The sequence below is a fragment of the Lynx canadensis genome, chromosome D4 (genome assembly GCF_007474595.2).
Source record: "Lynx canadensis isolate LIC74 chromosome D4, mLynCan4.pri.v2, whole genome shotgun sequence".
Lineage (NCBI taxonomy): Eukaryota > Metazoa > Chordata > Mammalia > Carnivora > Felidae > Lynx > Lynx canadensis.
This window is the reverse complement of record NC_044315.2, coordinates 84,664,560-84,692,299: the sequence shown is the minus strand read 5'-3', so window position 1 is coordinate 84,692,299 and position 27,740 is coordinate 84,664,560. Positions and strand designations below refer to the sequence as shown.

At 38.6% G+C, this 27,740-nt stretch overlaps 1 protein-coding gene across 2 annotated transcripts in view; it reads right to left on the bottom strand.

Annotated features, from left to right (window-relative positions):
* PBX3 (PBX homeobox 3) overlaps nucleotides 1-27,740 on the bottom strand; it is a 221,437-nt gene that overhangs the window by 33,625 nt on the left and 160,072 nt on the right. For both annotated transcript variants that reach the window (XM_030293354.1, XM_030293355.1), the window contains exons 3-5: nucleotides 23,848-24,089; nucleotides 12,989-13,179; nucleotides 3,183-3,318 (exon numbers count right to left, since the gene is read on the bottom strand). In XM_030293354.1, coding sequence (XP_030149214.1) covers nucleotides 3,183-3,318; nucleotides 12,989-13,179; nucleotides 23,848-24,089 — 569 coding nt within the window. The remainder of the gene's footprint in view (nucleotides 1-3,182; nucleotides 3,319-12,988; nucleotides 13,180-23,847; nucleotides 24,090-27,740) is intronic.

The following is a 27,740-nucleotide window of genomic DNA, read 5'->3' as shown; positions in this document are numbered from 1 at the left end:
GTTCCTTATTCTTTCTTTTTAAAAATTTTTTTAACATTTTTATTTATTTTTGAGAGACAGAGCATGAGCCAGGGAGGGGCAGAGAGAGAGGGAGACACAGAATCCGAAGGAGGCTCCAGGCTCTGAGCTGTCAGCACAGGGCCCGATGCAGGGCTTGAACCCACAAACTGTGAGATCATGACCTGAGCCGAAGTCGGACGCTCAACCGACTGAGCCACCCAGGTGCTCCTTATTCTTAGTTATTCCTTATTCTTAATTATTATTTTAAGCAATATATATATTTTTTTCAACGTTTATTTATTTTTGGGACAGAGAGAGGCAGAGCATGAACGGGGGAGGGGCAGAGAGAGAGGGAGACACAGAATCGGAAACAGGCTCCAGGCTCTGAGCCATCAGCCCAGAGCCCGACGCGGGGCTCGAACTCCCGGACCGTGAGATCGTGACCTGGCTGAAGTCGGACGCTTAACCGACTGCGCCACCCAGGCGCCCCTTTAAGAAATATTTTAAGTAATCCAGAATAAATCAGTTTCATATATTAAGCAGTATTTTAAGTAATCCAGAATAAATCAATTTCATATACTAAGCAGTATTTTAAGCAATCCAGAATTAATCAGTTTCATATACTCTATGAAAGTCAGGCAAAAATAGTGTTGTTATAGTTACCTGTTTTCAGTGGGTTTCAATTTTTTTAAGTTAGTTTTGTGTGTGAACAATTTCTGGATTCTAAATTTAATCATATTTTAGCATGGGGCGCCTGGGTGGCTCAGTCGGTTGAGCGTCGGACTTCAGCTCAGGTCATGATCTCAAGGTTTGTGAGTTCAAGCCCCACGTCGGGCTCTGTACTGACAGCTTGGAGCCTGAAGCCTGCTTCGGATTCTGTGTCTCCCTCTCTTTGCCCCTCCCCTGCTTGCGCTCTGTCTTTCTCTCAAAAATAAATAAAGATTAAAAAAATTTCTTTTAAATTATATTTTAGTATGATGTATATTTTAAACAATGTTTGGTCTCTTTAGAAAGTGGTTAACCTCTCAGGTCTGGAATATTCTCTGCTTTCGTTTCTAAACAACTTAAACAGGGCACTCATAAGGCTAGTAACTGACATCTAATACTTAAAATGATAACATCATTGTTCCTACTTCAGAGATGTGTAGGTGGCGACTTGTTGGGGGGAAATTAACTTCTTTAGGTAGGAAAAAGGTAAATGGGTGGGGGGGAATTGTCACAATTTAATGCTTACACTGATCCCTGAAATTCTGCATCTGAAAGGCCGAACTGGGAGAAAAACAGAAAAAGCAGCCAGTCTGCTTTGTAGACAGACCAATCTTAAGTCTCTGTTATTTCCACGTCTCAAGCGGTTACTAAAAAATTTCCAAAACCTAGCTGTTCTTCTATCAGAATACAAGTGAAATGAATATAGTAGAAATTAAAAAGTTAGTAATGTGTTCCTAGCCTATGTTAGAAGTAGAGCAAGACCTCCCTAGTTTGGAGCAGAGTCAGAAGGAAACTTTTCTCTCGCTTAATACACAGCGTGTATTAAGCAACTGTATTAAGCAGGTCGTACGCTACACAGAAAATGCTAGCATTACACTAATGAAAAGCCAGGATTGTATCGGCTTTCAAAAAATGTATATAATCTGCGTTATTGTCCAGTGCTAACTATGGTAGAGAGGGAAACAAGAAAAAAAGAAGCAGAAGCATGAAAACACCTCAGCTGAAATCGGACCTACAGACATCTGCATTCTAGAGTCAGAAAGCTGCTGTGAGAGGCGGAAAACCAGACTTGGCGTCATCCACTGGAGTTTAGCATGAGTCTGATCCTCTCACTAATGTTCAGGGAAAATGCACACACCAGAAAAACACCCGCTTAATTTCATCTTCTCTGTCTGACCCAGCATATTATACTGTTCCCTTAATAGTTCAAGTGGCAGTGAGCACTACACAACCCAGATAGGAATGTTTTAGAGATGTCCTCATAAGTTGGTAACTCAAATCAATTATAGGCCATTTCAAACTCAGCAAGACGAATCAGGACAAACACTATTCCATAAGAGAATGACAATAACTCTTAAATGATAGCTTAATTATGAATCTATGATTGTTCTAGAGGTTCTGTGAAAAGTAATGCCAAAACAGAAGCTGGAAATCATCTCAAGCCCAGACTTTAATCCCTTAAATAACAATGACTTAAAATACTGATATAAAACTTTCACTGGAATCTGAAGGGGATCTCTAATATCTTGGACTTCAGATGTACAGCAGGAAGATTAACTTAGAAAGTACCTTAAAATGCTTGTGTCCTATGATCAATAGGAAACACCAAAATTTCTGCCAAGGGTCAGCTTTTCCTTAAGTTCCATTGCAACAGCTGGTTGGTAATTACTACATTTCCGCGCTATAAAGAAATGCTATTCTGATGTCCGTGTATAAACAACAGTATGAGTACTAAAATAAAATTATATTTTAGAGTTAATGCCAGTAAAACATACTTATTTGTTTAAGGAGGTACAGTTGTTTATTTATTTGTCTCCAGTCCTCAATCAAATACCAGTCTATCTGCCTCAAACTAAATGTATTTTTGTTAGATGATGACAGCTAATTTCAGGGCCACAATTTATTACAAATAAACATTAAAAACAAAACAAAGACGGGTATAAACTTAATTCTTCTGTTTAATGAATAACAAGGAAGCAAAGAAATCCTTGGGAACCAAATATCATAGCATGGTTACCAAGAAAAGACTTAGTGAATTCCTCAAAGCTTTCACCAAAGAGTTATATTAAATTTCCTTTCGGCAACAAATAAATTGGTTTCTCACTGGTAGAAGCTTAGGTCAGTCATCTAAATCAGGGAACGCAGGACCGTATGCCATTTACTGAAGAGTCACTTAAGTATAAACCGTGTCTCTCCCCATGGCATGTTTATGTCCTCTCTATAGAAGATTTACACTGGGGTGGTGGCTGATTATCTTGATTCCTCACCACTTAGATTAAAAAAACGAAAAAACAAAAAAACCAACACATCACCGAAGCTTTAAAAGCTTGCATAAAAACACGGAAATATCTCTATTTTCTTTTTATCTTCTTTCACACTGGAACACGTGGATCTGAAATTCGGTGATACCGGGAAGAAAGAATAGGGTTCCTAGATTCATAGGGAAGCGAGACAGACCCTTGGAGCCCTCTCACCTGTGACACTGTGATGCTGCATTTCTTGGCCAGCTCCTCTTTGGCTTCTTCACTGGGGTAGGGGTTACTGAGGTGTGAGTAAAAATATTCATTCAAGATTTCGGTGGCCTGTTTACTGAAGTTACGCCTTTTTCGTCTATGACAAGAAGCAAAAGATAATTACAGTTATAATCGGTCTTAACCAAGGAGGGATATATTGATTAGGATCATACAAAAAAATTAGATTTCTATGTTTTAAACATTCTTAGGGTCTGATTTATCACACCAATATTGCAATTACGCTCTTGGCATCCTCCAAAGCACCATCCAACTCGTGTTAAGATGTAGGATCACTAAAAATACAAGAATGTGAAGCACAATTATCTCTATTCTTTAAATTATGCAACAAGGATCTAATGTGTTATAGGTCCTCAGGGAAGATCCAGTTGAAACAAAGCAGGTAAGGTCTACCAGAGAGCTTAAAGGAGATCGGAGGGTTCAGGGAGAGAGTAGAAAGTTAGGGGGAAGAATGCCATTAAACATGTATCATGGAAATGATTACAAATTATGAATTATCACAAATTATGAAGGAAAAGTATGGGATAATGAAAGCGTCTAAGAGGGAAATCTCACATAGATTACAGAGTCCGGAGAGGTTTCCTTGAAGGAGTGACATTTAACCTGAGACCTGGAAAATGTGTAGGAGTTAGTCGAAGAGTAGATGGGAAGAGGAACGAGCAGAGAAAGTGGTCTTGAAACAGAAACAAACTTGGGAATTCCAAAGGGGTAGAGGAGACTGAAACACAGTAAAACTCAGGCAATGTGTGAGTTGAGTATGGAAGGATGGGCAGGTGCCAGATTATATAGGCTTTGTGGACCCCCTAAGAATTTTTGGATTTTATTTTAAGTGCAACAGAAAGGTATTAAAGGCTTTAAGTTTTATGGTTTTTTTTTTTTAAGTTTTTATTTTTATTTATTTTGAGAGCAAGTGGGGGAGGGGTAGAGAAAGAGAGGGAGAGAGAGAGAACCCCAAGCAGGCTCTGTGCTATTAACACTAAGTGGGGCTTGAGCCAACAGACTGTGAGATCATCACCTGAGCCGAAATCAAGAGTCAGACACTTAACCAACTGAGCCATCCAGGTGCCCTGGCTTTAAGTTTTATGTTTTAAAAACATTATTCTGACTGCAGAGAATAGTTGGAGGAGGGCATGAAAGGAAATGTAGATATTTAACTGACTGAGCCACCTAGGCACCCAGAAAATGTAGATATTCAAGGGAACACGTGCAATGATCAAATTGAAGGATGATGGGAACTTGGCATAGGGTGAGAGTAATGGAAATAAAAAGGATTCAAGATCTATCTGAAAGGTAAAAGCAGCAGGACTTGGTGATGGATTGGATGGGGGCAGTGGGTGGAGAAGACAGAGAGGGAAGGTAAAGAAAAAAATACATTAAGGATTTTTAGATTTTTCTACTCAAGCAACTGCCTGGATTAAGGCATGATTTGGTCACAAGGGAAAGAGGAGGGGAGGAATTTTTTTTTGCTGTTTTTACTGGGAAGGTGGTGACAGAGTTAGAAGATCAAATATTTATTAACAGTTTATTCCAAATAGCAAAAATGTTATTTATATTTGGGTCTTGTTATTATGATTTTAAAGAATTCAAGCCTGAAAATTAGCATTTGTCAGACTTCATTTTAAGTTAGATCCTCCAGGGGCACCTAGGTGGCTCAGTTGGTTAAGCATCCGACTTCGGCTGGGATCATGATCTCACGATTCGTGGGTTTGAGCCCTGCGTTGGGCTCTGTGCTGACAGCTCGGAGCCTGGAGTCTGCTTAGATTCTGTGTCTCCCTCTCTCTCTGCCCTCCCCCACTCATGCTCTATCTCTCTCTGTCTCTTATAAATGAATAAATGTTGAAAACAAAATTTTAATTAGATCCTACAGTGGAGTGCCTGGGTGGCTCAGTTGGTTACATGTCCGACTTTGGCTCAGGTCATGATTTCATGGTTCGTGGGTTCGAGCCCTACATCGGGCTCTGTGCTGACAGCACGGAGCCTGGAGCCTAGTTCAGATTCTGTGTGTGTGTCTCTTTCTCCATAGTAAATAGACATTAAAGAAATCTTTTTAAATAAATTAGATCCTCCAGTAACTAGAAAATACTTTCTCCAAATAATTTTCTTAACACTGTCTTCCAAATAATCATAATGATCTTCTCACTTGTGCTATCCTATACTCAGGAAAGAGTCAGTAGGCAGTTGTAAAATGTGTAGACCCTATGAGATTCTCCTAGTTAAAATGATGTCACTAACATGGCAGGTTAAGTATGTGATCTATGTCTCCACATTAAGGGAGAGTCAAGGGAGGAAGAAATCTAGGCCTGATCAAAATATCTCAGGTTATGAGTCCTGAAATTTCCTAATTTCAATATATTTTGGAAGCTTAAACCGTTGGTCGTTTCCTGAAGGATGAAGAAGAGATTCAAGATCTATTTAGCAATTAAAAGGATGTGATGATGAATTAAAAGGGGGAGGTGGTGAGGAAAGACAGAGAAGGAAGGGAAGGAAGGGAAGGGAGAGAAATACTCCAAGAACAGCAGGTGGGACTTTTGCAACAGCCATGCATTCCTTTGACATGGGGGCACTTTGAAGAGGCACCTTCCACCAGTAGGTGTGTGGGTGAGTAGGGTGGAAAAGGTCTAGAATAGATCTTGAAACTGTCAAATCTATAGATGATTATCTGGCTCACAGATCATATTTGTTGAGACCATACAATAATGACCTACTCATGAAAATCTAAGTTTCTGGCTTCTTATGAAAATTTGGAAGATCAGTCACATGGGCCCCACCTTCTCAGAAGCCAGCCACAGGCTTATTCTAAGTGATGGCTGTGCCCTCAGATAGGCACTCATCTGTTCTAATCCTCACTGTCCCTCATCCAGCCACTGCACTCGATTCCATTATACATAAGCATGTGAATCTGTGACTCTAAGTCTACAACATGGAGTCCAGAGGGCCCTTCCTTGTGAGACGGGATGCTGCTCAGTTCCTGAGTGGTTGAATAAAGCCAATTAGATCACGATGATAACAATAATAATAATAATAACAATAATAGCAATAATAAATAAAACATGGAGTCTAGCAGCAAGACCGAGGCTACACTGGAGGGGATGACACAAGGGCATTTCTTTGGGAAATGAAGGGAGGAATGAGCAGGAAGATACCTGGGAAAGTGAAGATCAGCTTAGCTCATTTGTCGACTGTGCCTGGGAATGATTTTATCAAACAATGAAAAACCTTGGAGAACAACTCTCTGGGCACAGCAGAATCCCTCACCCCAGGGGCACTGGCCGTGTCCAAATTACGAGAGCACCTTCGACCAGAAGAGCCGAGGGCCGAGGCAAATTTATTCCTGAAAGGTTTGCACTGGTACACACTTCGGCTTGTCCAATTACCAGGACAATGTGAGTGTGGCTCTACGAAAAGCCACAGTGAGCAAGGAAGTCCTATGATCTGAAAGAGCATGTTTGCCTAGAGTGGGAAAGCCTGGCCTCCCCAGTGCAGGAGCTTGTAAAAGGCGCCAGAAGAACACATGGAACCGAAAAGCAGCGCCTGCATTCACTTGAAGGCATTAACACTGAAGGACTTGCTGTTATACTTTGTTTTTAGGAAAATATTCTGTAGGAAATGCCCATTAAGCATCCCCCTAAGTTTCATTCCCCCCAGGGTTTGGCATACTCTAAATGGCTGCGCCTGGGGCCAGTGTGCCCTGGGGACTGGGTCCCAGGGCTGCGTCCCATCAGCATCACAACAGCACTAACAGCAGCCTCTGCGGGAGAGGGGGCTCTGCTCCAAGCTCTGCCACCTTCCTATTCCACCTCTGCTCACCCTGGCTTGTTAACACCCTTCCTCTTCTTGGAGGAGAAATAAATCATTTAGGTGTATACATTATGAATGTGGTTATGTTTAAAAAAAAAAAAGGAAAGAAAAACACACATGTTAACGAGAATGGGAAAGTCTCAGTAGAAATAAGGATAGCAATTGTAAGGAAGGATTCTTTTCTGAAGGAAGTGCTTTTAAATATCTCTGTTACATAATGTTTTTTATTAAAATATTCAAAACTGAAAAACAGTTTCGAAACATTTCTTGTTTTCTGACACTACCTCAGCTCTTTGATTTGAGCTATTAAGAAGTATTACGTGGAAACATGCATTCATCTGGTTGGTCAATAAATTACCTTTTGCAGCTTATTATGTTTAAGACGCTTGCTGGATTATAGTGGGGAGTGTGAATGTTCAAGAGTTGGCGGTTGCTTTCAATGACAATGTGGCTTACTCGGGAAGAGAAATGTTCCTGAAAAGCTGTAAGAAAGGCAGTCTGAATGAAGTTCAGAGAATTGTAGAAAATTCTACAGAGAATTTTAGAGAATTGTAGAGAGAATTGTAAAAGTGTGCTATCAGGGTTGAAGAGAAGGCAAGGACGAGTCCAGTGATTCCAGTGAGCTTCCTAAAAAGGGAGCATTTAGGCTGGGCCTGGAAGGATAAGCAAAGTCTCACTAAATCAACAAACACAAGTGCTTGCTCCACTCCAGGCTCCATGCTGGACACCCTCATAGATGACAGATTACTGGTGACCAAGTTGGGGATAGGGTTGGGAGAACAGGGTTTACTGTGGAAGGCCAGGGGTGAGGGTTGGGGTGGGGGAGGGAAGGAGATGGGATGGTGGCAGGATAAGTGGTTCTAGTCAGAGGAAACAGGTAAGACCAAGAGGGATTTCATTTTGGATTAAACACAGGAAAGAACAATTCAATGATATAATGAGAGCACTAAATATGTTCAAACTTTGATCTAATAATTCCATTTCTGAGAATTAATCCTTAGGAAATAACCCGAAAGATCAAAAAGTTTCAATGCATAAAGATTTTCACTGAAACACTAGTTTCCATAAAAATCTGATTATGTGGGTGCTTGGGTGGCTCAGTCGGTTAAACGTCTGACTTCAGCTTAGGTCATGATCTCACGGTCTGTGAGTTCGAGCCCTGCGTTGGGCTCTGTGCTGGCAGCTCAGAGCCTGGAACCTGCTTCAGATTCTGTGTCTCCCTCTCTCTCTGCCCCTCCTCTGCTCATGCTCTGTCTCTCTGTCTCAAATTAAAAAACATCAAAAAATTTTGAAAAAAAAAATCTGATTATGGGTGCTTGGGTGGCTTAGTTGGCTAAGCCTCCAACTCTTGGTTTCGGCTCAGGTCACGATCTTGTGGTTCATGAGTTTGAGCCCTGCATCAGGTTCTGTGCTGACAGCATGGAGCCTACTTGGGATTCTCTCTCTCCCTCTCTCTCTCTCTCTCTCGCTCTGCTCCTCCCCTACTCATGCGTGCATGTTCTCTCTCAAAATAAATAAATAAACTTTAAAAAAATCTGTTTAAAATAGTATCCTCTTTCCATCATTTTCTCTTCCCTTATATCGCTTTATTTTCTTCATAGCACGTATCCTGTTACATCTCACTACATAATTGAATAGAATTGTATAGCACACAGGCATACTGCAATTTTAACAAAGTGAAGGTTTGCGGCAGCCCTGCATTGAGCAAATCTGTCGGAGCCATTTTTCCAAGTGTTTTTGCTCATTTGGTGCCTCCGTGTCAGATTTTGAGAATTCTTGCGGTATTTCAAACTCTTGTCTTATTATTATAGTTGTTATGGTGATCTGTGATCAGTGATCTTCGATGTTACTACTGTGACTGTTATTGGGTGCCAAGAAGCACACCCATCTAAGACAGCAAACTTAATAAATGTTGTGGGTGTTTGGACTGCTCCTTCCCCCGACTCTCTCCATCTTGTCAGGCCTCCCTATTCCCAGAGACACAACAATATGGCATTAGGTCAATGAGTAACCCTACAATGGTCTCTAAGTATCCAAGTACAAGGAGTGAAAAGTACATGTCTCTCACTTGAAATCAAAAGTTAGAAATGACTGAGCTCAGTGAGGAAGGCATGTCTTTATTAAGCTTAGTAAGACAGCCAAAACCCAGGCCTCTGGAGCCAGTCAACCAAGTTGTGAATACAAAGGAAAAGTTGGGGTTTTTTTATTAAAAAAATTTTTTTTAATTTTATTTTGGGAAAGACAGCATGAGCCAAGGAGAAAGGCAGAGGCACAGAGAGAGAAAGAGACAGAGAGAGGGAAAAAGAGAGAATGAGAATCTCTAGCAGGCTCCAGGCCCAGTGCAGAGCCCGTTGTGGGGCTCAATCCCACAACCCTAGGATAGCGACCTGAGCCAAAATCAAGAGTCAGACATCCAACCGATGGAGCCACCCAGGCTCCCCAAAAGGAAAAGTTCTGGAAGAAAACTGAATGTGGTCTTCCAGTGAACACGTGAATGGTAAGAAAGTGAAAACAGCCATATTGTTGATGGAAAAAGTTTTAGCGGTCTGAATGGAAGCTCAAACAGGCCAGAACATATGCTCTGAAGCCAAATTCTAACTTAGAACAAGGCTCTTTTTTCAATTCTGTGAAGGCTAAGAGAGGTGAGGAAGCCGCAGAAAAAAAGTCTGAAGCTAGTAGGGGTTGGCTGGTGAGGTTTAAGGAAAGAAGCCCTCTCTATCACAGAAAAGTGCAAGATGAAGCGGCAAGTGCTGATATAGAAGCTGCAGCAGGTTAACTGGAAGAACTGGCTAAGATAGTTAATGAAGGGGACTCCACTAAACACCAGATTTTCAATGTAGGCCAAACAGCCTTCTATTAGAAGAAGATGCCATCTAGGACTTTCACAGCTAGAGAGGAGAAGTCAATCCTGGCTTCAAAGCTTTAAAGGACAGGCTGTGGCTCTCTTGTTAGGGCTAATGCAGCTGGTGACTTTAAGTTGAGGTCAGTGCGCATTGACCATTCCGAAAATTGCAGGGCCCCTAAGCATTATGCTGAATCTACTCTGCCTGTGCTCTATCAGTGGAACAACAAAACCTGGCTGACAGCACCCCTGTTTACAACATGGTTTATTGACTATCTTAAGCCCACTGTTAAGACCTACTGCTCGGGAAAAAAAGATTGCTTTCAAAATATTACTGCTCATTGACAATGCACCTGGTTACCCAAGAGCTCTGATGGACATGGACAATGAGATTATGTTTTCATGCCAACTAACATAATATCCATTTTGCAGCCCATGGATCAAGGAGCAATTCTGACTTTCAAGTCTTATTGTTTAAGAAATACATTTTGTAGGAGTGCCTGGGTGGCTCCGTAGGTTGTTTCTGACTTCAGCTCAGGTCATGATCTCACGGTTCATGGGTTCGAGCCCTGCACTGGGCTCTGTGCTGACAGCTCAGAGTCTGGAGCCTGCTTCTGATTCTGTGTCTCCCTCTCTCTCTGCCCCTCCCCTGCTCATGCTGTCTCTCAAAAATAAATAAATGTCAAAAAAAAAAAAAAAAAGAAATACACTTTGTAAAGATACAGTGGCCATAGATGATGATTCCTCTGATGTATCTGGACAAAGTAACTTGAAAACCTTCTGAAAAGATGCACCATTCTGAGGCCATTGTGAACATTTGTGATGCATGGGAAGAGATCAAAACATCAACATTAACAGGAATTTAACGGAAGTTGATTCCAGCCCTCATGATTTTTTAGTGGAGGAAATCACTGCAGATGTGGTGGAAACAGTAAGAGAACTAGAATTAAATGTGGAGCCTAGAGATGGGGCTGAGTTGCTGCCAACTCATGAGAAAACTTGAATGGATGAGGAGTTGCTTCTTATGGATGAGCATAGAAAGTGATTTCTTGAGATGGAATCTACTCTTGGTGAAGAGGCTGTGAAGATGGTTGAAATGACAACAAAGGATTTAGACTATTTTATTTTTATTTTCTAATTCAGAGGAGAGCGAGAGTGAATAGGGGTAGGGGCAGAGGGAGAGAGAATCTTAAGCAGGCTCCGTGCTCAGCAGAGAATCTGATGCAGAGCTTGATTCCATGACCAGGGATCATGACCTGAGCTGAAATCAAGGTCGATGCTCAACCAACTGAGCCACCCAGGCACCCAAGAATTTAGAATTTTATATAAACTTAATTGATCAATCAGCAGGGTTTGAGAAGACTGACTCCAATTTTAAAAGCAGCTGTACTGTGAGTAAAATGCTATCAAACACTATCACATGCTACAGAGAAATTGTCTGTGAAGAGTCAATCGTGCAGCAAACTTCATTGTTGTCTTAAGAAATTGCCACAGCCACCCCAGCCTTCAGCAACCATCACTCTGACCGGTCAGGAGCCATCAACATTGAGGCAAGACCCTCCACCAGCAAAAAGATTACAATTTGCTGAAAGCTCAGATACAGCTTATACTTTATACAAATGTTTTATTTAGTCAGGGTAAATTTTTTAAAAAGCAAACCAAATTATGCATATTGTACCATCACAAAAACATTTTTTTAAAGCCCCCAAACCAGAAGGAAACATATTAAAGGATTTACAGTGAATTTTTTTCTTTAGGTAGCAAAAATGTGGTTGTCTTTTATCTTTCAGCTTTCTTTTCTATAGGTTTTCCAATTTTCCATACTGAGCTTGGGATTTTTCAAATAGGGAAAAAACACAAAACTTTAAAGAATCTTAACAAAAAAGTAATCAGGTGAGAACAGGTCACATTAGGCCTTAAGTGCTAGGTTAAGTAGCGTGTGAGTTATCCAGCATGGAAAAGCTACTTGTGATTTTTAAGGCATCACAGAGATGCTGCAGAAACAGAAACGGGGTGTGGAAGAGGGGTGAGAAAGGGATTGAGGCTGGAGACAGGGAGGCACAGGAGAGGACCGCGCTGGTCCAGGTACAAAACGGTAGGCAAGGATTGAGCGGTGTGTGGGCAGGAAGAGTGAGCTAATGTGAGAAAGGCTGAAAACTGGTGACTAATTCAGTACGGAAGAAGAAGGAAGTGGAAATGATCTGGGGCTTTCCTTAACTAGAACAGTAGTATAGTTGGTGGCATGTGTTTCTTTGTTGGGCCCTAAGGCAGAGCTCTGGCGTGAACACCCTTCCACAACCTGTTTTCCAGTTGAGAAGCTAACTTATTTTCTTCAATGTTGCAAAATGTGGATGATAATTACCACCTCTGTCAGATTGCAAGGGAGAGAAAGCAAAACAAATCAGAAACTCCCTTCCAAAGCTGAAGGCTGATCACAAGCTTTAGCAATGCCCAAGAGGCATCCCTGCTGAGGCAGCATGTAGCAGGAACGTGACAATTCAGTTACGTCACCCAGTAGGTCCAACACACCATATACAATTGATTAACTCCTGCAAAACTCGGTGAACGTTTCAGATAAAACAGAAATTGTTATCCCTACAGGAGAAACTGACAGGCTTTCTTCCTTGATTTGGAACAACGATAGGCGGAGTTTTGTGGTAATTGCTATGAACTACAACACCACTTCCTTCTTGGGGACACTAGTATTTCCAAATATTTTCTTACAATGTGCACAGGTGATGTAACATCAAGAAATTCTTAGACCACAAGCCTTTGTTAAAGTACAGAGTTACACATACTGAAAATTATCCTTAAAAATACTTTGTAGCATCAGAATTATAGGCTCCGTCTTCCTAAGTCATTAGTAGCAGCACTAAATCCTGTTTCCTGAGTCACCAAACTGGTAGCTAATAGGTCCACCCCCAAACAAGAGGAACCTTGACAGTGCAGGCACCATGAGGTGATATTAGCTATCTATTGTAGAGAAGAGCTCTTACACCCAAATTAAAGAAGAATCTAAGACCAACTGGCCAGTTTTACAGAAAATAATATACAAGGAGTGAAGGGGGGGGGGGGGAGAGCCATGCAACAGATTTGTGGCCTCACATACCTGGCATCAAGGAACCTTGATCTTAAAATCATAACTGCTTCACAAGTGCTTTGTTTGAGCTGCATCTGAATGGAACTAAATTTTCGATGGATGATGCCCACCATTCTTTCAATTTCTTTTGGGGAAATGGGACGTGTTCTACTCTGCTCTCGGAGAAGGTTCATCACATGTGTAGTGAATTCATTACATGCCTGTAAAGGGGAAAAAAAGTCACTCCTTAGGAATCTGGTATTTTAGATTATCACACCCAAACATTAACATCTAAATTTCCACCTCATTTGCAATTGCCAGTGGTGTTATGCAGTGGGTAGGGTAAAATGAAAACTAAGACACTTGTCAAATGGCAGTGGTAGTTAGATGGGGCAGCAAAGAATTCTGAAACTACGAATGGCCTGGACATGCAAAGGAGGCATATCGCACTCAACTGTCCTTCCCCTCACCCTTTTCCCAGTTCCAAAATGAGGTTTTCCCACTGGAGGATACGCTCTACCAACTCCTATGGATAAGTAGGAATATATGTTTATTGTCAATACTAAGCACCTCTTATTTTCTTTGGGTTTCCACATTTATTCAACAAATGTTTACAGAAGGACTATGGAATGCAAACTCTTCCCGATGCTCTTCCCGATGCTATTAAGGTATAGAGAAAGCAGCAAGATGTGGACCCGGCCTTTACTATGATAAAATAAATATATAAAAAATTCTCAAACAAGGCAGTCTTTCCAAAGTGTCACAGGAAGATATGAATAAGTGTTTCCTAAGTTCCAAGGAAGGAGTGTCCTCCTGTGGAGGCAGAGATCACATCAGGCTTCATGGCACAGTGACATTTGGGCTTTAAAGAGTAAGTAGGATTTTTGAAAAGTGGATAAAGTTGGAAACTAGGAAGAATGCGAGGCACAAGAAAAACCACGGAAATAATATGCAGCAAGTTCAGAGGATGAGAGAGAGTATGTAGAGAAGAAGAGGGGATTCAGATCCATCCTGGCATGTAAAGGGCCTTGGACGTCAAGCATGCCAATGTCCCAGTAAAATTTAGCTATGGTGTCGGCCTTATCCATAGATATGGGCCATCCGTGGAAGATGGGTAAAGCAGCTCCACTCTTCAGGGGACGTGCAGCAGGAAAAGAAGGATCAGAGCTGGGTCTCGAGCTTCTAAGTGAACAATCCTCAGCCCTTCTTTCAGTTCACCTATATTCTTTTAGACCTATAAAACCAAGTAACGGGGCCCACGCTGAAATCTAGTACTGCTTTGGTAAATAAAGCATCAGTTTACACCCTTGAATAAAAAGAACATCTTCTGGCATTTTCATTAAAAAGGCATGACGGGAGATTCTGCATCTTACTGTACAGATGCCCCTGGTAGCGCGAGCAGACAGAACAATCATTGATCACCGCAAGACACAGTTTGAAGCTATAATAATGTCCACTTCCCTATAGATACCCTGAACATGGCTCACATATAGCACATGATGGTTTTTCTAACTGCTCATTAGAGAACTAACCTTTCAAGTAAGTTCACTGGGTGTTTCAGTTACTCTAAGCTTTTAGGGAGCTTTTCTATAAATATTTCTAAGGTGAAGTAAAATGAGTCTTGCTTATCAATGAAAGGATTTTGGGGGGTGGTTATCTTAGGTCTTAAGCAATTTAAGTGAGCAGTGACCCTATGTTACACTTATGGGATTCTTTGGAGTGTAGAATTATGCATTGTACACAGTGGGCATCTAATAAACATCTATTGATTGGTCAGCCGTATTACGATTTGAGAGTAATGTTGATTAATATCTGTAAATACATTGTCCCTGAACTATATGTGAGGGATTCTTAACTTGGAGTCCATGGATAAGTTTAGAATGTCTAGGAGTCCCTGAAATCTTATCCAAGTTGTGTGTGCCTGTGTAATACCTGAAGGGACAACTGTGGAGTTTTGTTTTCAGATTCTTAGCCAGTTTATAACTAAACAAGGCTACGAACTATTGTCCTAGGTTACGACATAGTAAAACGTCAAGGAACTGTGTAGCTCTAGAACCAGAAGTTCTATCTTTAAGGAAACCAAAATAAAAACAGACTTAAGACTGTCCCCCATTATATTACTTTATCTACCTTAGGCCAAACTGAAAACAAGTGGTCATCCTGACAAGAAATATATGTACTTATTTTTTCTTGTGCTTTCTCTAAAGAGATGTTCATATAATTTCAAAATGATATAACTTGACAAACTCTACCCCTCAGTTTTGTTATCAATAAAATGAAGAAAATTAGACTAGAACTATGTCCCTACAATGGGATCAGAAAGTATGTACTTCTATAGCTAGTTCCAGAGAATGTTAATACATGGTCCCAAAATATAGTATATTTGGAAAATGCAGAGTTAAGCAAAAATTTTTAAGCTTTTTTTTTTTTTTTTTTGCAAGACTCCTCAATACTAACACAGCAATGTGCACAATAAATCTTCAAGGGGGAATGGTATAGCCAACTTTTCCCAAATAAATTTGGTTATAAAACCTCTTTTCTCTAGAGGAGTGCTGTCCAAAAGAAATACATCGCAAGCCACATATAAAATTAAAAAAAAACCTCTCATAGCCACATTAAAAAAATAAAAAGAATCAGGTGAAATTAATTTTAAAAATATATTTTATTTAACCCAATATATGAAAACTATGAACATTTCAACACATAACCAATATTTAAGAAACACAGTTAGTGACGTATGTTACATTATCTCTTTTGGTTCATTTTCTAACCCGGTATGTATTTTACATTTATAGCACATCTCAACTGATACTAGCCAGATTTCAAGTGCTCGACATCTACACGTGGCTAGTGGTAACCGTACTGGACAGCACAGCTCTATAGCATCTTGGGGACCAATGTGCTAAGAAAAACTCTTTGGGAAACCGAATACTAAGTAATCTTTGATGCTTCTTTGTTTATCCTTCACCACCCTGCATTCACACAAACACACGCAAAGAGAAAGTTTCATTTATGGATGTCCTTGGTGAAGCAAGAGAAATTATTCATCTTATTATATCCCAGCCCTTCACTAGGTCGTTAATATTCTGTGTGACAAAATGGGAAACAAACAAAAAGCACTCTACTGCATATCAACAGACAGTTACCTTGAGAAAAAGCAGTTATGTGATTGTTGAAGTTGTGAGCTACAGCTGCTTTTTTCATGGAACACCATTTTTTTTTTTTAAAGCAAAACCAACAAATTCTGATTATTCAGACTTGGGTATTTGGCAGATGCCCTCAAAAATGAACAAACTGTGCTTGTCACGTAAAGGAAAAGAGCTGACAGTAGTGTCTGTCATAATGAATTTGAGCTTTCAAGTGAAAATTAGAATTTTGGAAAACTTGCATCCACCACTGTTAGCTTAACAGTTTCTCAGTGGACTTTCCGATTAGTTTGATGTTGATACTAATAAACGTATTTTGGTATTATGTAATGAAATGTGTCAACACTGGAAGATATACGTAACTCAGTGAACCAATACTTTCCAAATGATCAATGCATGATGTTACAAAAATATGCATAGGCAGAAGATCCATTCCAAGTGCATATTAGACCAATGGATTTGAAAGGAACAGAGTACAAAGAGTTAATTGATATGGGTTCAGACTCTGCACTGTAACTAACCTTTAAGAAATTACAGCTTGCCGAGTTTTGGTGTAGTATCAAAGAAGAAAATCCACAACTATCTGAAAATGCTATTACCACTCCTGCCTTTTCCAATGACATATTTGTGTGAGGCCAGATCCAGATGTTCTTTGTATTATTTCAACCACAATGACAACAGATTGACTGCAGAAGCACATTTAAGATCCAGGTGACTTCTATTGAGCCCAACATTAAAGAGTTTGCAAGAATATAAAAACAATGTCATTCTTCTCAATAGATGCTGAGGCTTTTGGGAAAATAACAGGTTTTTACAAAAATGGTATTTAGGTTAACATATAATGATTCATTATTGCTATTTTAAGATTAATGAATGAATCCTTTTAATATTTCTGAGTTTTAATTTCTATTATAATAAATGTTGACAGATATAACCCCCCAAACAAAAGCTCTTGGGGGTCTCCAATAAGTTCTAAGAGTCTAGGTCTAGGTCTTAAGACCAAAAGGCTGGAGTACTGCTGCACTGGAGTATGGAAGCCTTTGTAATTTGCACACAGAACATTGCAAATTCCTAAAAACCTAGCTTGCACATTATGGTAACATACATCTTTGACAGGGTGTACGTCTTGATAAATAATTCAAAACTCCTATGTGAATGATCCCTGAGATGCAAGCTCTCTTACGTTTTTCTCTGGCTGCATTTTAATCTCTCCAGAAAGAAAGTTTGCCTATGGTTTCTAGGAAGCATGTGAGGGAAAAAAAGGGTTAAAAGCAAAAAGTTTCTGCATCTAAAAACTCATAATTTCCTAAAACATTTGCTGAATGTCTCACAACTTATTAAGTGAACTCATCTATGAATGCAAATGCTGATTAGCAATTTGGCAATAGCCCAACATTCACAGAATTCACATAGCTTTTCTTTAAACCAGTAGTTCATACATGATTAATTAGAACATCTCATTTATGTAGTGTGCACTTTAGCTCATTACTCTAAGTAAAATTCGTTAAGTATTTACATTTAGATAATTAAAATCTGGGTACACCCTTAAGAAAGATGCATACACTTTAGGCAAAGTGATTTTTTTCCTTTATACCACTGAAAGTAAATTACAGCCTCATTTACAGCATCATCTGTACCAGTTTCAGAGCAGAGCACAGTACTGCCTCATCTTCTATTCCTTAAAAGGTATACATTTTTTAAGCAGATAAATGCAGTAAGAATGATCAAATGATTGCAGAGTTGTTTTGAAGGGCCACCCAACCACATACTAGCATCGATGCCGTTTATAATGTGGGATGCTCATTTATCACAACCTCAATCACACTTACAAGACTAGAGTATTAAAATAGACATTGGAGAAATTTTTCATTGCCTTATTATTTTTCCAGGTGAAAATATCGGTTAAAAAAATTTCTGGTCAATGTCCACAATACAAATGTAGTAACACCTTGGTTAATTAGAATATTTAGGAAATGAGAGTTTCGACTCCTTGAATTTTCTGAGCTAAAGCAATGGCAGAAGCCTCTTTTTCTTTTAATCCAGATGTTGAAACTATCTAGGATGCATTTTTGCTTGTGTTTTAAAACACACATTGCAAGAACATAGTTAACTGAACATAAAGTATGAAAAGATCTGCCTGATAAAAACATTTTCAATCAATTCTTATTATGAGCCTTTCTCCTTGTCATTGGTTCCCTTCTCCTTAAAAACCCAAAACCAGTTAAGGATTTGAACTATTTGGATAATGTTTTTAATGATATTTATTGGCTAGTAAAACTGTCTCCTCAATATCCATACATATTTCGTTTACACTCAAAGTTTTCAGAGTGCCGAGTTAAAGTTCTGTGGCGGTGCTTTTTTCAGTTGTGAATTCAAGACTCAATCCCTTTCTTGCCTGTAAATTCACATCAACAAATGTAAAAATATAAAATCAGACAGTGAGCAAGCGCTGACTTTAGAGGAAGCTTTAAAATGGGTAAGTGATCAGATCTAACAACCGAATTGGTCTTTTGTAACCATCTAGAGAAGCTGACTGTAGTCAACAGATCATGATACCCCCATTATAAAATACACTTTTCAAAGAGAATAAATCTCTATTAAAAGTTATTGCCTCTCAAATTTGCATGCATCCGTTTTCTAGATGTCTTTATAACCTTGCAAGTAACTCTGGTCCAATATCATAGATTTTGTATTTATGGAATGTTTATTAAATCAACAAATTCTTCTTGTTTTGGATAAAAGTCAACACCTAAAGATTTTTCCTAATCCAAGTGGAATGAGACAAATATGTGTAAGGAGCAGCCACAAAGATGAAATATCTACTGTACCTCAACACTTCTTACCTAATTACATGATTTAGGGACCTATCTCATAAGGGTTTCATAAGGATTATATTATACATGCTAAGGTCTTTGCACAGAGCCTAGGACGTAATTAATATTTAATAAATGGCAGTTATTGTTGACAATGAAAATGGCAATTTTATGAAATTCATATTTTGTATATGTTAGCTATTCTGCAAGCAGTCCCTACTCTGATTACCTAATACAGTTAATATAGTCAGGCCTTCCCACTTCCTGAATTATACAGACAGAAGCTGAAAACAAAAGAGTATTCACATATTAAAACAAATCATTTGATTAATCAAGTTTGTGGTCAAAGAGACATTTGGTACATAGAGCTAATAATGCAGAAACTCGGAGGGAAAAAAGGGGAACATTCAAACACACTTTCCAGCCAAGGAAAAGACCCAGCATGAAAGCTGACAAGAAGTAAAACCTTTCCCTTGGAGCAATCGGTGACAAAGCCTTGCTTTCGAAAATGAAATATAAAGTTTCCATCAGATTTTGTCTGTCCGGCCTCTTAAGCTACACAATCTCTCATGTAATAACATCAGTATTTTTTTTTAACCTGATAAAAATAAAACTCCTTTACAAGCAAAGGAGATTTTGCCAGCAAATGTAAGCACATAATGTTGAGATCCTCGAAAAGCACAAGGACATGCTTTTACAATGGTTTAGGCTCCACACTCAATTTCCATTCCTCCCACGATTAAGTCCTTGCAGTATGAAAGTCCTGTAGTAGCTAAACATTACCTGGTTAGTCTTGGGCACATTTGGTGTACATGCTTGCTTCCAGTACTTTACCTGATTTGAGGTGAATTCAAAAGACATCTGTGAACTCGGGAAGCAGGTTCCCAGATGCTCGGGGAGGGTTGGGACCCTTACAACACTTTCGCCTTCAGCAAAAATGTATTTCAATATAATTATAGTAGATAGCTTTCAATATGTCATCTCTATTATAGCAGCTGTAAATTATGAAGTGAATTGCCTGTGTACAAGCATTTCTTCTGGTACAAGCAAAGTGGGAGAGCGGCACAGGGCATGATGTATCTTTTTCTTTTTAACTGAGAACAAATGTCTAAGTCAAATTTCATTTGCAAAAACCATGTGTCCATTTCCCTTTGGAAGAGAGGTGGAGGAAGCCAGAAGACCCTCAGTTCTTAAAATCAGGCTTCCCAGGACCCTAGGCTCAAGTTCATTTGGAATTCACTTATTCTAATAGTTGGGCCCTTACTTGTAAGACTATATTTGAAAGGTAGTGTAAAAGCATTTTTCAAAACTTGTAGCTAATCAACAAAAAGACAAAGAAGCAACCGGTTTTTTTTTTTTTTTTCATAGCCAAAGAGGGAAGCAATGTACCCCAAACGAAGTGTTGTAAGACAGGAGCTGCAAACTCCATAAAATTATATATTCCTGTTGGGTGTCAGAATCAACAAGAGAAAAGTAAAATAGTTTTGTTTCGTTTTGGGTGGTAGTAATATTCAAGAACCTTACTGTACTATATATTCTATGCCTAATATTTCAAAAGTGTGTATAAGTGAATTTAGATGGTTATCATCAAAAATCATTTTATCTGAGCCTATGTAACGAAGACATATGATCAAAGGATATTTTCTGGAGGGAAAAAAAGGACAGGATTTTAAAAACCGTACCATTCCTAAAACACACACATAAAACTGAGCCTTGTGGCTTGGGTTTAATTTTGCTCAAAGTGTAGCTCTAGTCTGCTTAGCTTTGTAAATGTGGCTGTGCTTATACGGTACTTTAATTTACTGCAGTGGTGGTGTTTGTTAATTTTATGGCAATCTAAATCTAAACAGGCTTCAGATACATTTTCATTACAGCTTCGTTGCAAAACACAGTAGAGTGAATAGCTCTAAGATTCCAATGTAGTTTATTTCTCTCAGTAAAAGACTCAACACAATTTTCTGATGAATCCACTGCCTTAACATGTATGTTCTTCCTATTTACTAACAGGCTTCTGTCACTTGGAATACCTGTGTTCACTTTTAGGAGGAAAATTATGCTTTCTGGAAAGTGATTAAGATAGTTGTTTTTTCCAGCTGTATTCTGATCCCATTCTAAATGCAAGTCCACATGGGCAAATGAGAAACAACCAGAATGTACTGAATTATTTTCCAATTCTATATAAGTAGCAAGCATAATTCAATGGAAATGGAAGGTATATTGTCAGAAATTGATTTCAATACCTGATTTGGACACTAACCCATTGGACAAATCATTTAACTTGAGTCTCATTTTCTCGTCTATAAAATAGAAATTATAATGCCATCTATTTTGGAAATGCCATCCCCTCATCTCACTTGGTTCTGCTTAGCCCTCCTAGTTGCTCCAAAGCATATCCCTAGGAGGTCTATCCCAGATAAAGCCTACAACTTGTATACCAAACACTTGTAAAAAGCAAACAAACAAACAAAAAAACAATTGACTATCTTCTGTTAAAACTCACTGATCTAATAACTTAGGAACTACAGACAGAAGAGCTATAAAATCCAGCCCCAAAGACAACTCAAGAGAAATAAATGCTGCTGTGTTGTTTCTAGAACTGAAAATGCAGAACCTACAGAAGAAAATCTGTAAACTTAAATTCTGTTATTCAGCCAACCAGTCATCACACTCCATCTATTTACTTGTTCATAATACTGCAGCGATTTCATGTCCGTATTTTTCCTTCCAAAAGTGTTAAAAATGAGCAAGGAAATATATACTTAAACGGTTTTTATTAGGTTACTGAATATATTGGGAAATAAGATTCATCATTATACTTTAAAACTCATTATTTCCCAATATGATATTTAATCCAAAAATTCCAAATATACATAGTATAGATTAACTTATGAAGAACTTGTGTGTATTCTCAAAGGAAAAGCAAAGAAATCTCCCTGGTGACAGTGACTAATGACAGCCTCACCTAACTTCCAGCAGGGCTACAGACGAAGTTGATGTGAAGAACCATGGCAGGAGACAGTAAGGAAATCACCTTAATTTCTGAGCCAAAAAAGTCGGGCCATTTGGTCCCTAATACTATATAGATCTTTTCATGCAAGGTGACTGGTGGTATTTATTTAGTAAGTATGTATAGATGTATTTAACAAAGTTATGCGATTAAGATTATGCTACAAATTGGAATCATTTTCTTCTGTTTATGCTCAGGGCAACTTTTTCAACCATGACTTATTTTGTTTACTCTCAATTATTCATATGTCAAATCAGAAAGCTCCATTTTTTTGCATATACACACACAAGATAATTTTTCCAAAATTCTTATTTGCACATCTTCCACCAAAAATTCCTACCAACGAGACCGGAGATACAGTTTGAGACCCCAGAAAGTACTATTCAGAAAAAAAAAACAAACCCGTATCTTATAATATTAATTTATATTATATTTTAACATAAAGCTACATAAATTTTCTACCCTTCCTCAAAACACACTCACCTCTGGAACAGAATCCTACATTTGCTTAATGCCACCACATCCAGAATACTTGAGAAGACAATGAAAAAAATAACATATACTACTGAAACTACGCAGGGAACTCAGAAAAAAAATCAGTAATAAAACTGACCAGGAGACCCACATCTTACTAAAGTGTTCCGACTTTAAGAAGTGCCTGACTGTACAGTGAAGTGTCTGTGGATGAAATGGTATGATGCCTAAGCCTTGCTTGAAAACACTCCACCAAAACCAGAACAAGGTAGGTAGGTAGGTAGGTAGGGGTGTGTATGTGTGTGTGTGTGTGTGTGTGTGTGTGTAATAGGCAAAATAAGGTTGGCAAAATACTGACATTATTTATCTGGGTGATGGATGTCCAGGCAGTGTCTTATTCTAGGTTGGGCTCTATAAAACTGCCAATACTGTTTTTGACCTAAAAACTTGGCAATTTCACAGGATTCAACTTAATAATGTTATCTTTCTTTTTGGACACATTTTTTTTTCCTATGATAATGGTTTGGTTTTTTTTTTTTTTTTATTATCTGCTAGTGAGAATTCTTCAAACTAAACAGGATTTCAGGTTTACTAACAACTAAAATATGTTTAAAACAAACTATCAACATTTTACCTTATTTCATTGAAGCTAAGACTTAACTTCTTTTTTCCCACCTTTTAACATCTCTGAAGTTTGGAAGCATTTTATAGTCAACGGCATGTTATAGTTAAATTGGGTAGCGTTACTTTTCCTTGGTGGTACATAAACAGTGACACAACTTAAAATCAAAGATGCCTTAGATTCAGTGAAGTATGGTTAATGTAAGTGCTGAGAATAGCATTTTTAATCTACACTCTCTTTCTAATCAGGAATTTAGCACACAATGCCTAGTATTCCCAGCCCGAGGTTACCTAGAATTATCCTGGGAGTCTCCTCTTCAGAGAGAAAGGCCAGAGCCCGCTTGCTTTGTGACGGTTAGCTCCCTCCCCTATATTCTGGCACAATCCATAAGAATTAATTCCCAGGAGGATCTGGAGCTCACAGCATAGGAGGAAGAGTTCACTGTGCAGCGCTTCCTCTGAAAGTTGTTAAAACTCATGAACAAGGCCAGTGTGTAAATGTTAATTACCCCGAGCTTTGAAGGGCACCAAGCAGTGAGGTTAGAGGGGAAGGATGGTTGCAGGTGTGGTAGTAAGGGTGCGTGAATGTGAGCAATGGGTAAAACGAAAACAAGTGAATGGGATAAAATAGGTTCAGCTTCACCTCCGAAATCTCAAAGGGACTTCATTTCATGAATCCAGCAATTCACTTGGGTTTTTGCATTGACCTTATTTATTTTGCTCTTCGTGTTAACACCTACCCCTCACAGCCCTCAGAATTGGTTAGTGCAGTCTAATGGAAGAGCAACAGAGGGTTTGTGCAGGACTATGAGAGTGGCGGCTGCTGACCTGTTCATATTTCTCCAGTTCTGTGTGATAGATTTGTCTGATCTGGGTCAATTTGGCTCTGTAATCTGAGTGTTCAATAGAGTTATCTGAAGAACCTCCAGAGGCTGCCGCGGCTGCAGCTGCTGCCGCCGATCCCCCACCTTTCTCAGGACCTGAAACCCCTTCTGCCAAAAGCATATTGTCCAGTCTCATTAGCTGGGGGTCGGGAGGGTCCTCCTCCTGGGCTCCTCTGATGCTGAGACCTTCAAGGAAAGAGAGAGACAGAGAGAGAAGAAGCGAGAAATAGGACAAATAGTGTGAGTATTTTGTTTATTTGAGAAAATGATCAAACAACATTAGTGCACTACAATTCATGCTGAGAATTTCTTTGTTCACATTTACCAATAAGCGTGAGTATGAAAATTCTTTGAGAGAATATTTACATGCATCCCAGATTTCCTAATATTACACCCTCTCAATTTATCTTAGATTGGATTGCTGGAAAAACGTAACTGCAGCTCAGAATTTTCTAATGTCAATCTTCCCAAATTTAGATGCTTTAAGCATAAAATGGGAAGGGGGTAAAAACTTTGGGATTTTGAGAGGACAAAAATAATTCCAAGGATGTCAAACAAACACATCTAAAGGTAGTTATCCTGTTTTTTTTTTTTCCTGTATGATTGGAAGAACAGAATCTAAAAATCCCATGGAATAATTCATTCACAAACTATATCCAAAAATTAGAAAATAAACAGAATTAGACGGGAGTCTTCATTGTATAATTTCAAGGGGAGAAGAGAAATTCATATGCTATGAAGTAATTAGCTATGCTTTAAAAGTATATATTATTGAAACACACACACACACACACACACACACACACACACACACACATATATATATATATATATATATATATACACATACACACACACACACACACACTAGTGAATGAATTTGTTAAGCAATCTATGCAATCAGGACCCTAAATATAGTATTAAAAATGTACCACTGAAATGGCAATCCAGTGCTGGGCACAGTAGTCTCCATGTAATTTTGCTTTTAAATCAAGAACTTCCTAAGTGATGCCCAGTCAGCAACCTCATCTGAGAACTATAGATCACAGCTGACAATTCATAGGTTTAATCAGGTCACACAGGCTTTCTGCCAAGATGTTTTCAACAACACAGAAGACAAAGTTTTAAAATAATTATCATGGTATAAAAAGCACTGGAGTCATGACAGCTCAAAATCAGCATTTTCATTAATGTGTAACATAATCTAAAATATCCCAGCCCAATTAACCTCTGTAAATCTGTTTAAAAGCAGGTTCCCCACACTTAGTTACAAGGCATCTTGGGGAAGGGGGAGGAGGGGAGTTGGCATCTTGCATGTCGGCATTTGGATGCTGCCTTTTTCCTCTGTGCCTGTTGTTGTTTATCCACAGTGGTGCACACTCTGTGTCTAGTGTAACTTACATGACAGTAACATCTATAAGCTGCCAAGTACTCAGCTGAGCACCAGCTCCGTGATTTTATATGCTAACCTAAAACTACCATCAATTCTTTTAAGAACAGATTTCATTCCTAGATGTCCTGAATTACACCCACAGCATGACAGAGCTCTTGGTTGTCTTAACTCAAACACACAACTTTAATTTCCTCCCTCAAAACACTTTAAAGCTGTCACTTTCATTTAAAAATATACTTCAGAATAATTTCAACTGGGTAATAAAACTAACTCACAATAATTTAAAATTATATCTGGTGCCTGTTCAGAGGTAAATAAATAAGGTTTGAAAACTGTAATATACTAAGACAATAAATTCATTTAGGGAACTAGAAAGTTAGATAACTCTCTAAATAAGATAAAATCAGTATCAACATTGCTGCTAATCAAAAATAGAAAAACGTGTATTTGCTATTTCTTCCAGATCTGGCAAACACTGGTTACACTGGTATTTTTAATTTAACATCTTTGATTTTCTTTCCATCCAATTCACTTTGTTAGATGTTAAAATCTCATGGCCTTGACACACTTGTAGTTCCACATACCAAGTTTTTTGTGCATCTGGCATGCAGTGAGGACTCACTGAGCAACGTCTTGTCTTACATTTGGACTCAGCTTCTAAGTTTCTCCTTCTTAAACTAAATGTTTGCTCACACTTTCATGTGTTCATTGTTTCTTTTTTCTATTTATACAGACACTGGTGCTTCTCCAGAAAAGGTGATTTTTTTATCTGCCCTCAAGATTCCTCCAGGTTTCTACTTTTCCACCTTGTACTTAAACATATTGATCTTTTCCCTATGGATATTTGCTGAGGTTCTTTAATAGCAGATCAACATCCACAGTCAAAATTATTACACTTCCCTGCACAAGCGTGGCAAACAACATGTTCAGTGACTTAATACACAAGGAAGCAGACTATTAGGGAGACAGAAGAAGGAAATTCATCAGGAAGAAATGCAAAAGACATGACACTTTTATACATTCCTAATATGCATTCCCAATACCACTATACCAACAGGAAGCAATCCTTAAAGTCAGGAGTAGTGGACACAAATAAAAATAATTATAAGAACGTATTTTTAGCTGGTATAATATTTTCCCCTTGTGATGAATAATATCTCTTCTAAAATCATAACTAAATCAACACTTCAGTGTTTGCCTCAAATACAGGAAAAATGTTTGAATGCAATCCTTCTGCGTTTACTTTATAAATTATGTGCATCACATCTAATCAGAAAAATCATTTCCTAACAAAAAGTTCATACTCCTTTGGATGAAAAGTACTAAAGCACTGTATAATTAGGCAACATTGAGAAGGCTATTTATCAATACTGAAGTCATTTTCATACCTATAGTTGGAAAAGTGAATCAAATTTCTTTCTCTACTAAGCAAAGTCATGATTACGGATCTTTAAATAGTTAATATCTAGTTTCCAAAATTGTTGTTAATTTGAATATTTCTATTCATATTACCTTACATTCAAGATTGCTATTTTATTCCTTGTCCCATCTATCTATTCACCCACTATTACTTAGCTTACTAACCTGCCAAAGTCACACATGGCTTCCAATTATAACACCTACTCCTCTGGGCACCTATAAACATTTTAATGAACCTAAATCTGCAAGGGCCAGAACGAATTTGACTGTGTAGTTACCAAAATATCTTGATATCTTCAGATTTAAAGTTGGAAAAACGGTAATTTAAAAATTGCTCATTCTTGTTTTTAATCCGAAACGCATATTAGAACATTTACAGAGATTTGTAAAGTTTTACATCTAAGTTCCTTGGTTATAACAGCATTATAAAGTTAAAAAACCACCACAGCCCTATTTGCAATCTACTTATAACCACAACATTCATTTCAGTATCCCTAAGATTTAGACAAATCATACAAACACAGTAAAACATTGTTTAACAATGAACTTGGCTTTGTTATAAGCCCACAGTTTTTGCATATCTTTCAGCAAATCCTAATTAGCTGTCTTTCAACATGCTGTGCACCTGCCCCACAGATAATGGGAGAGAGCATCTGCATAGACGACTGCATTCGGAGGGCAATAAATAAATTACGGGTCAAAATTATTACAAAGCTTTCTCCGAATAAACGCATACCCTTCACAATACTAAGCTGCAGATGTGAAAAGTACCTAAAGCCCACTCAAATGGTATGATTACGGGGCTGTTTGAGTTTAATAATCTGACCGTAATTCAGGCATTTTCAACAGCTCATTAAGGGTTCATTAATATATAGGCAAGCTTTTGAATTATAAATAAGCAGATTAGAAATCTGCAGTGGCTGGATGGTACAGTAGTAGCCTCTCTAACAGAACAACTCTGTAATACAATGAAGGCTTGACCCAAGAGAATGAGGTGCAAACACAGGGCACTAACTAAGCTTCAT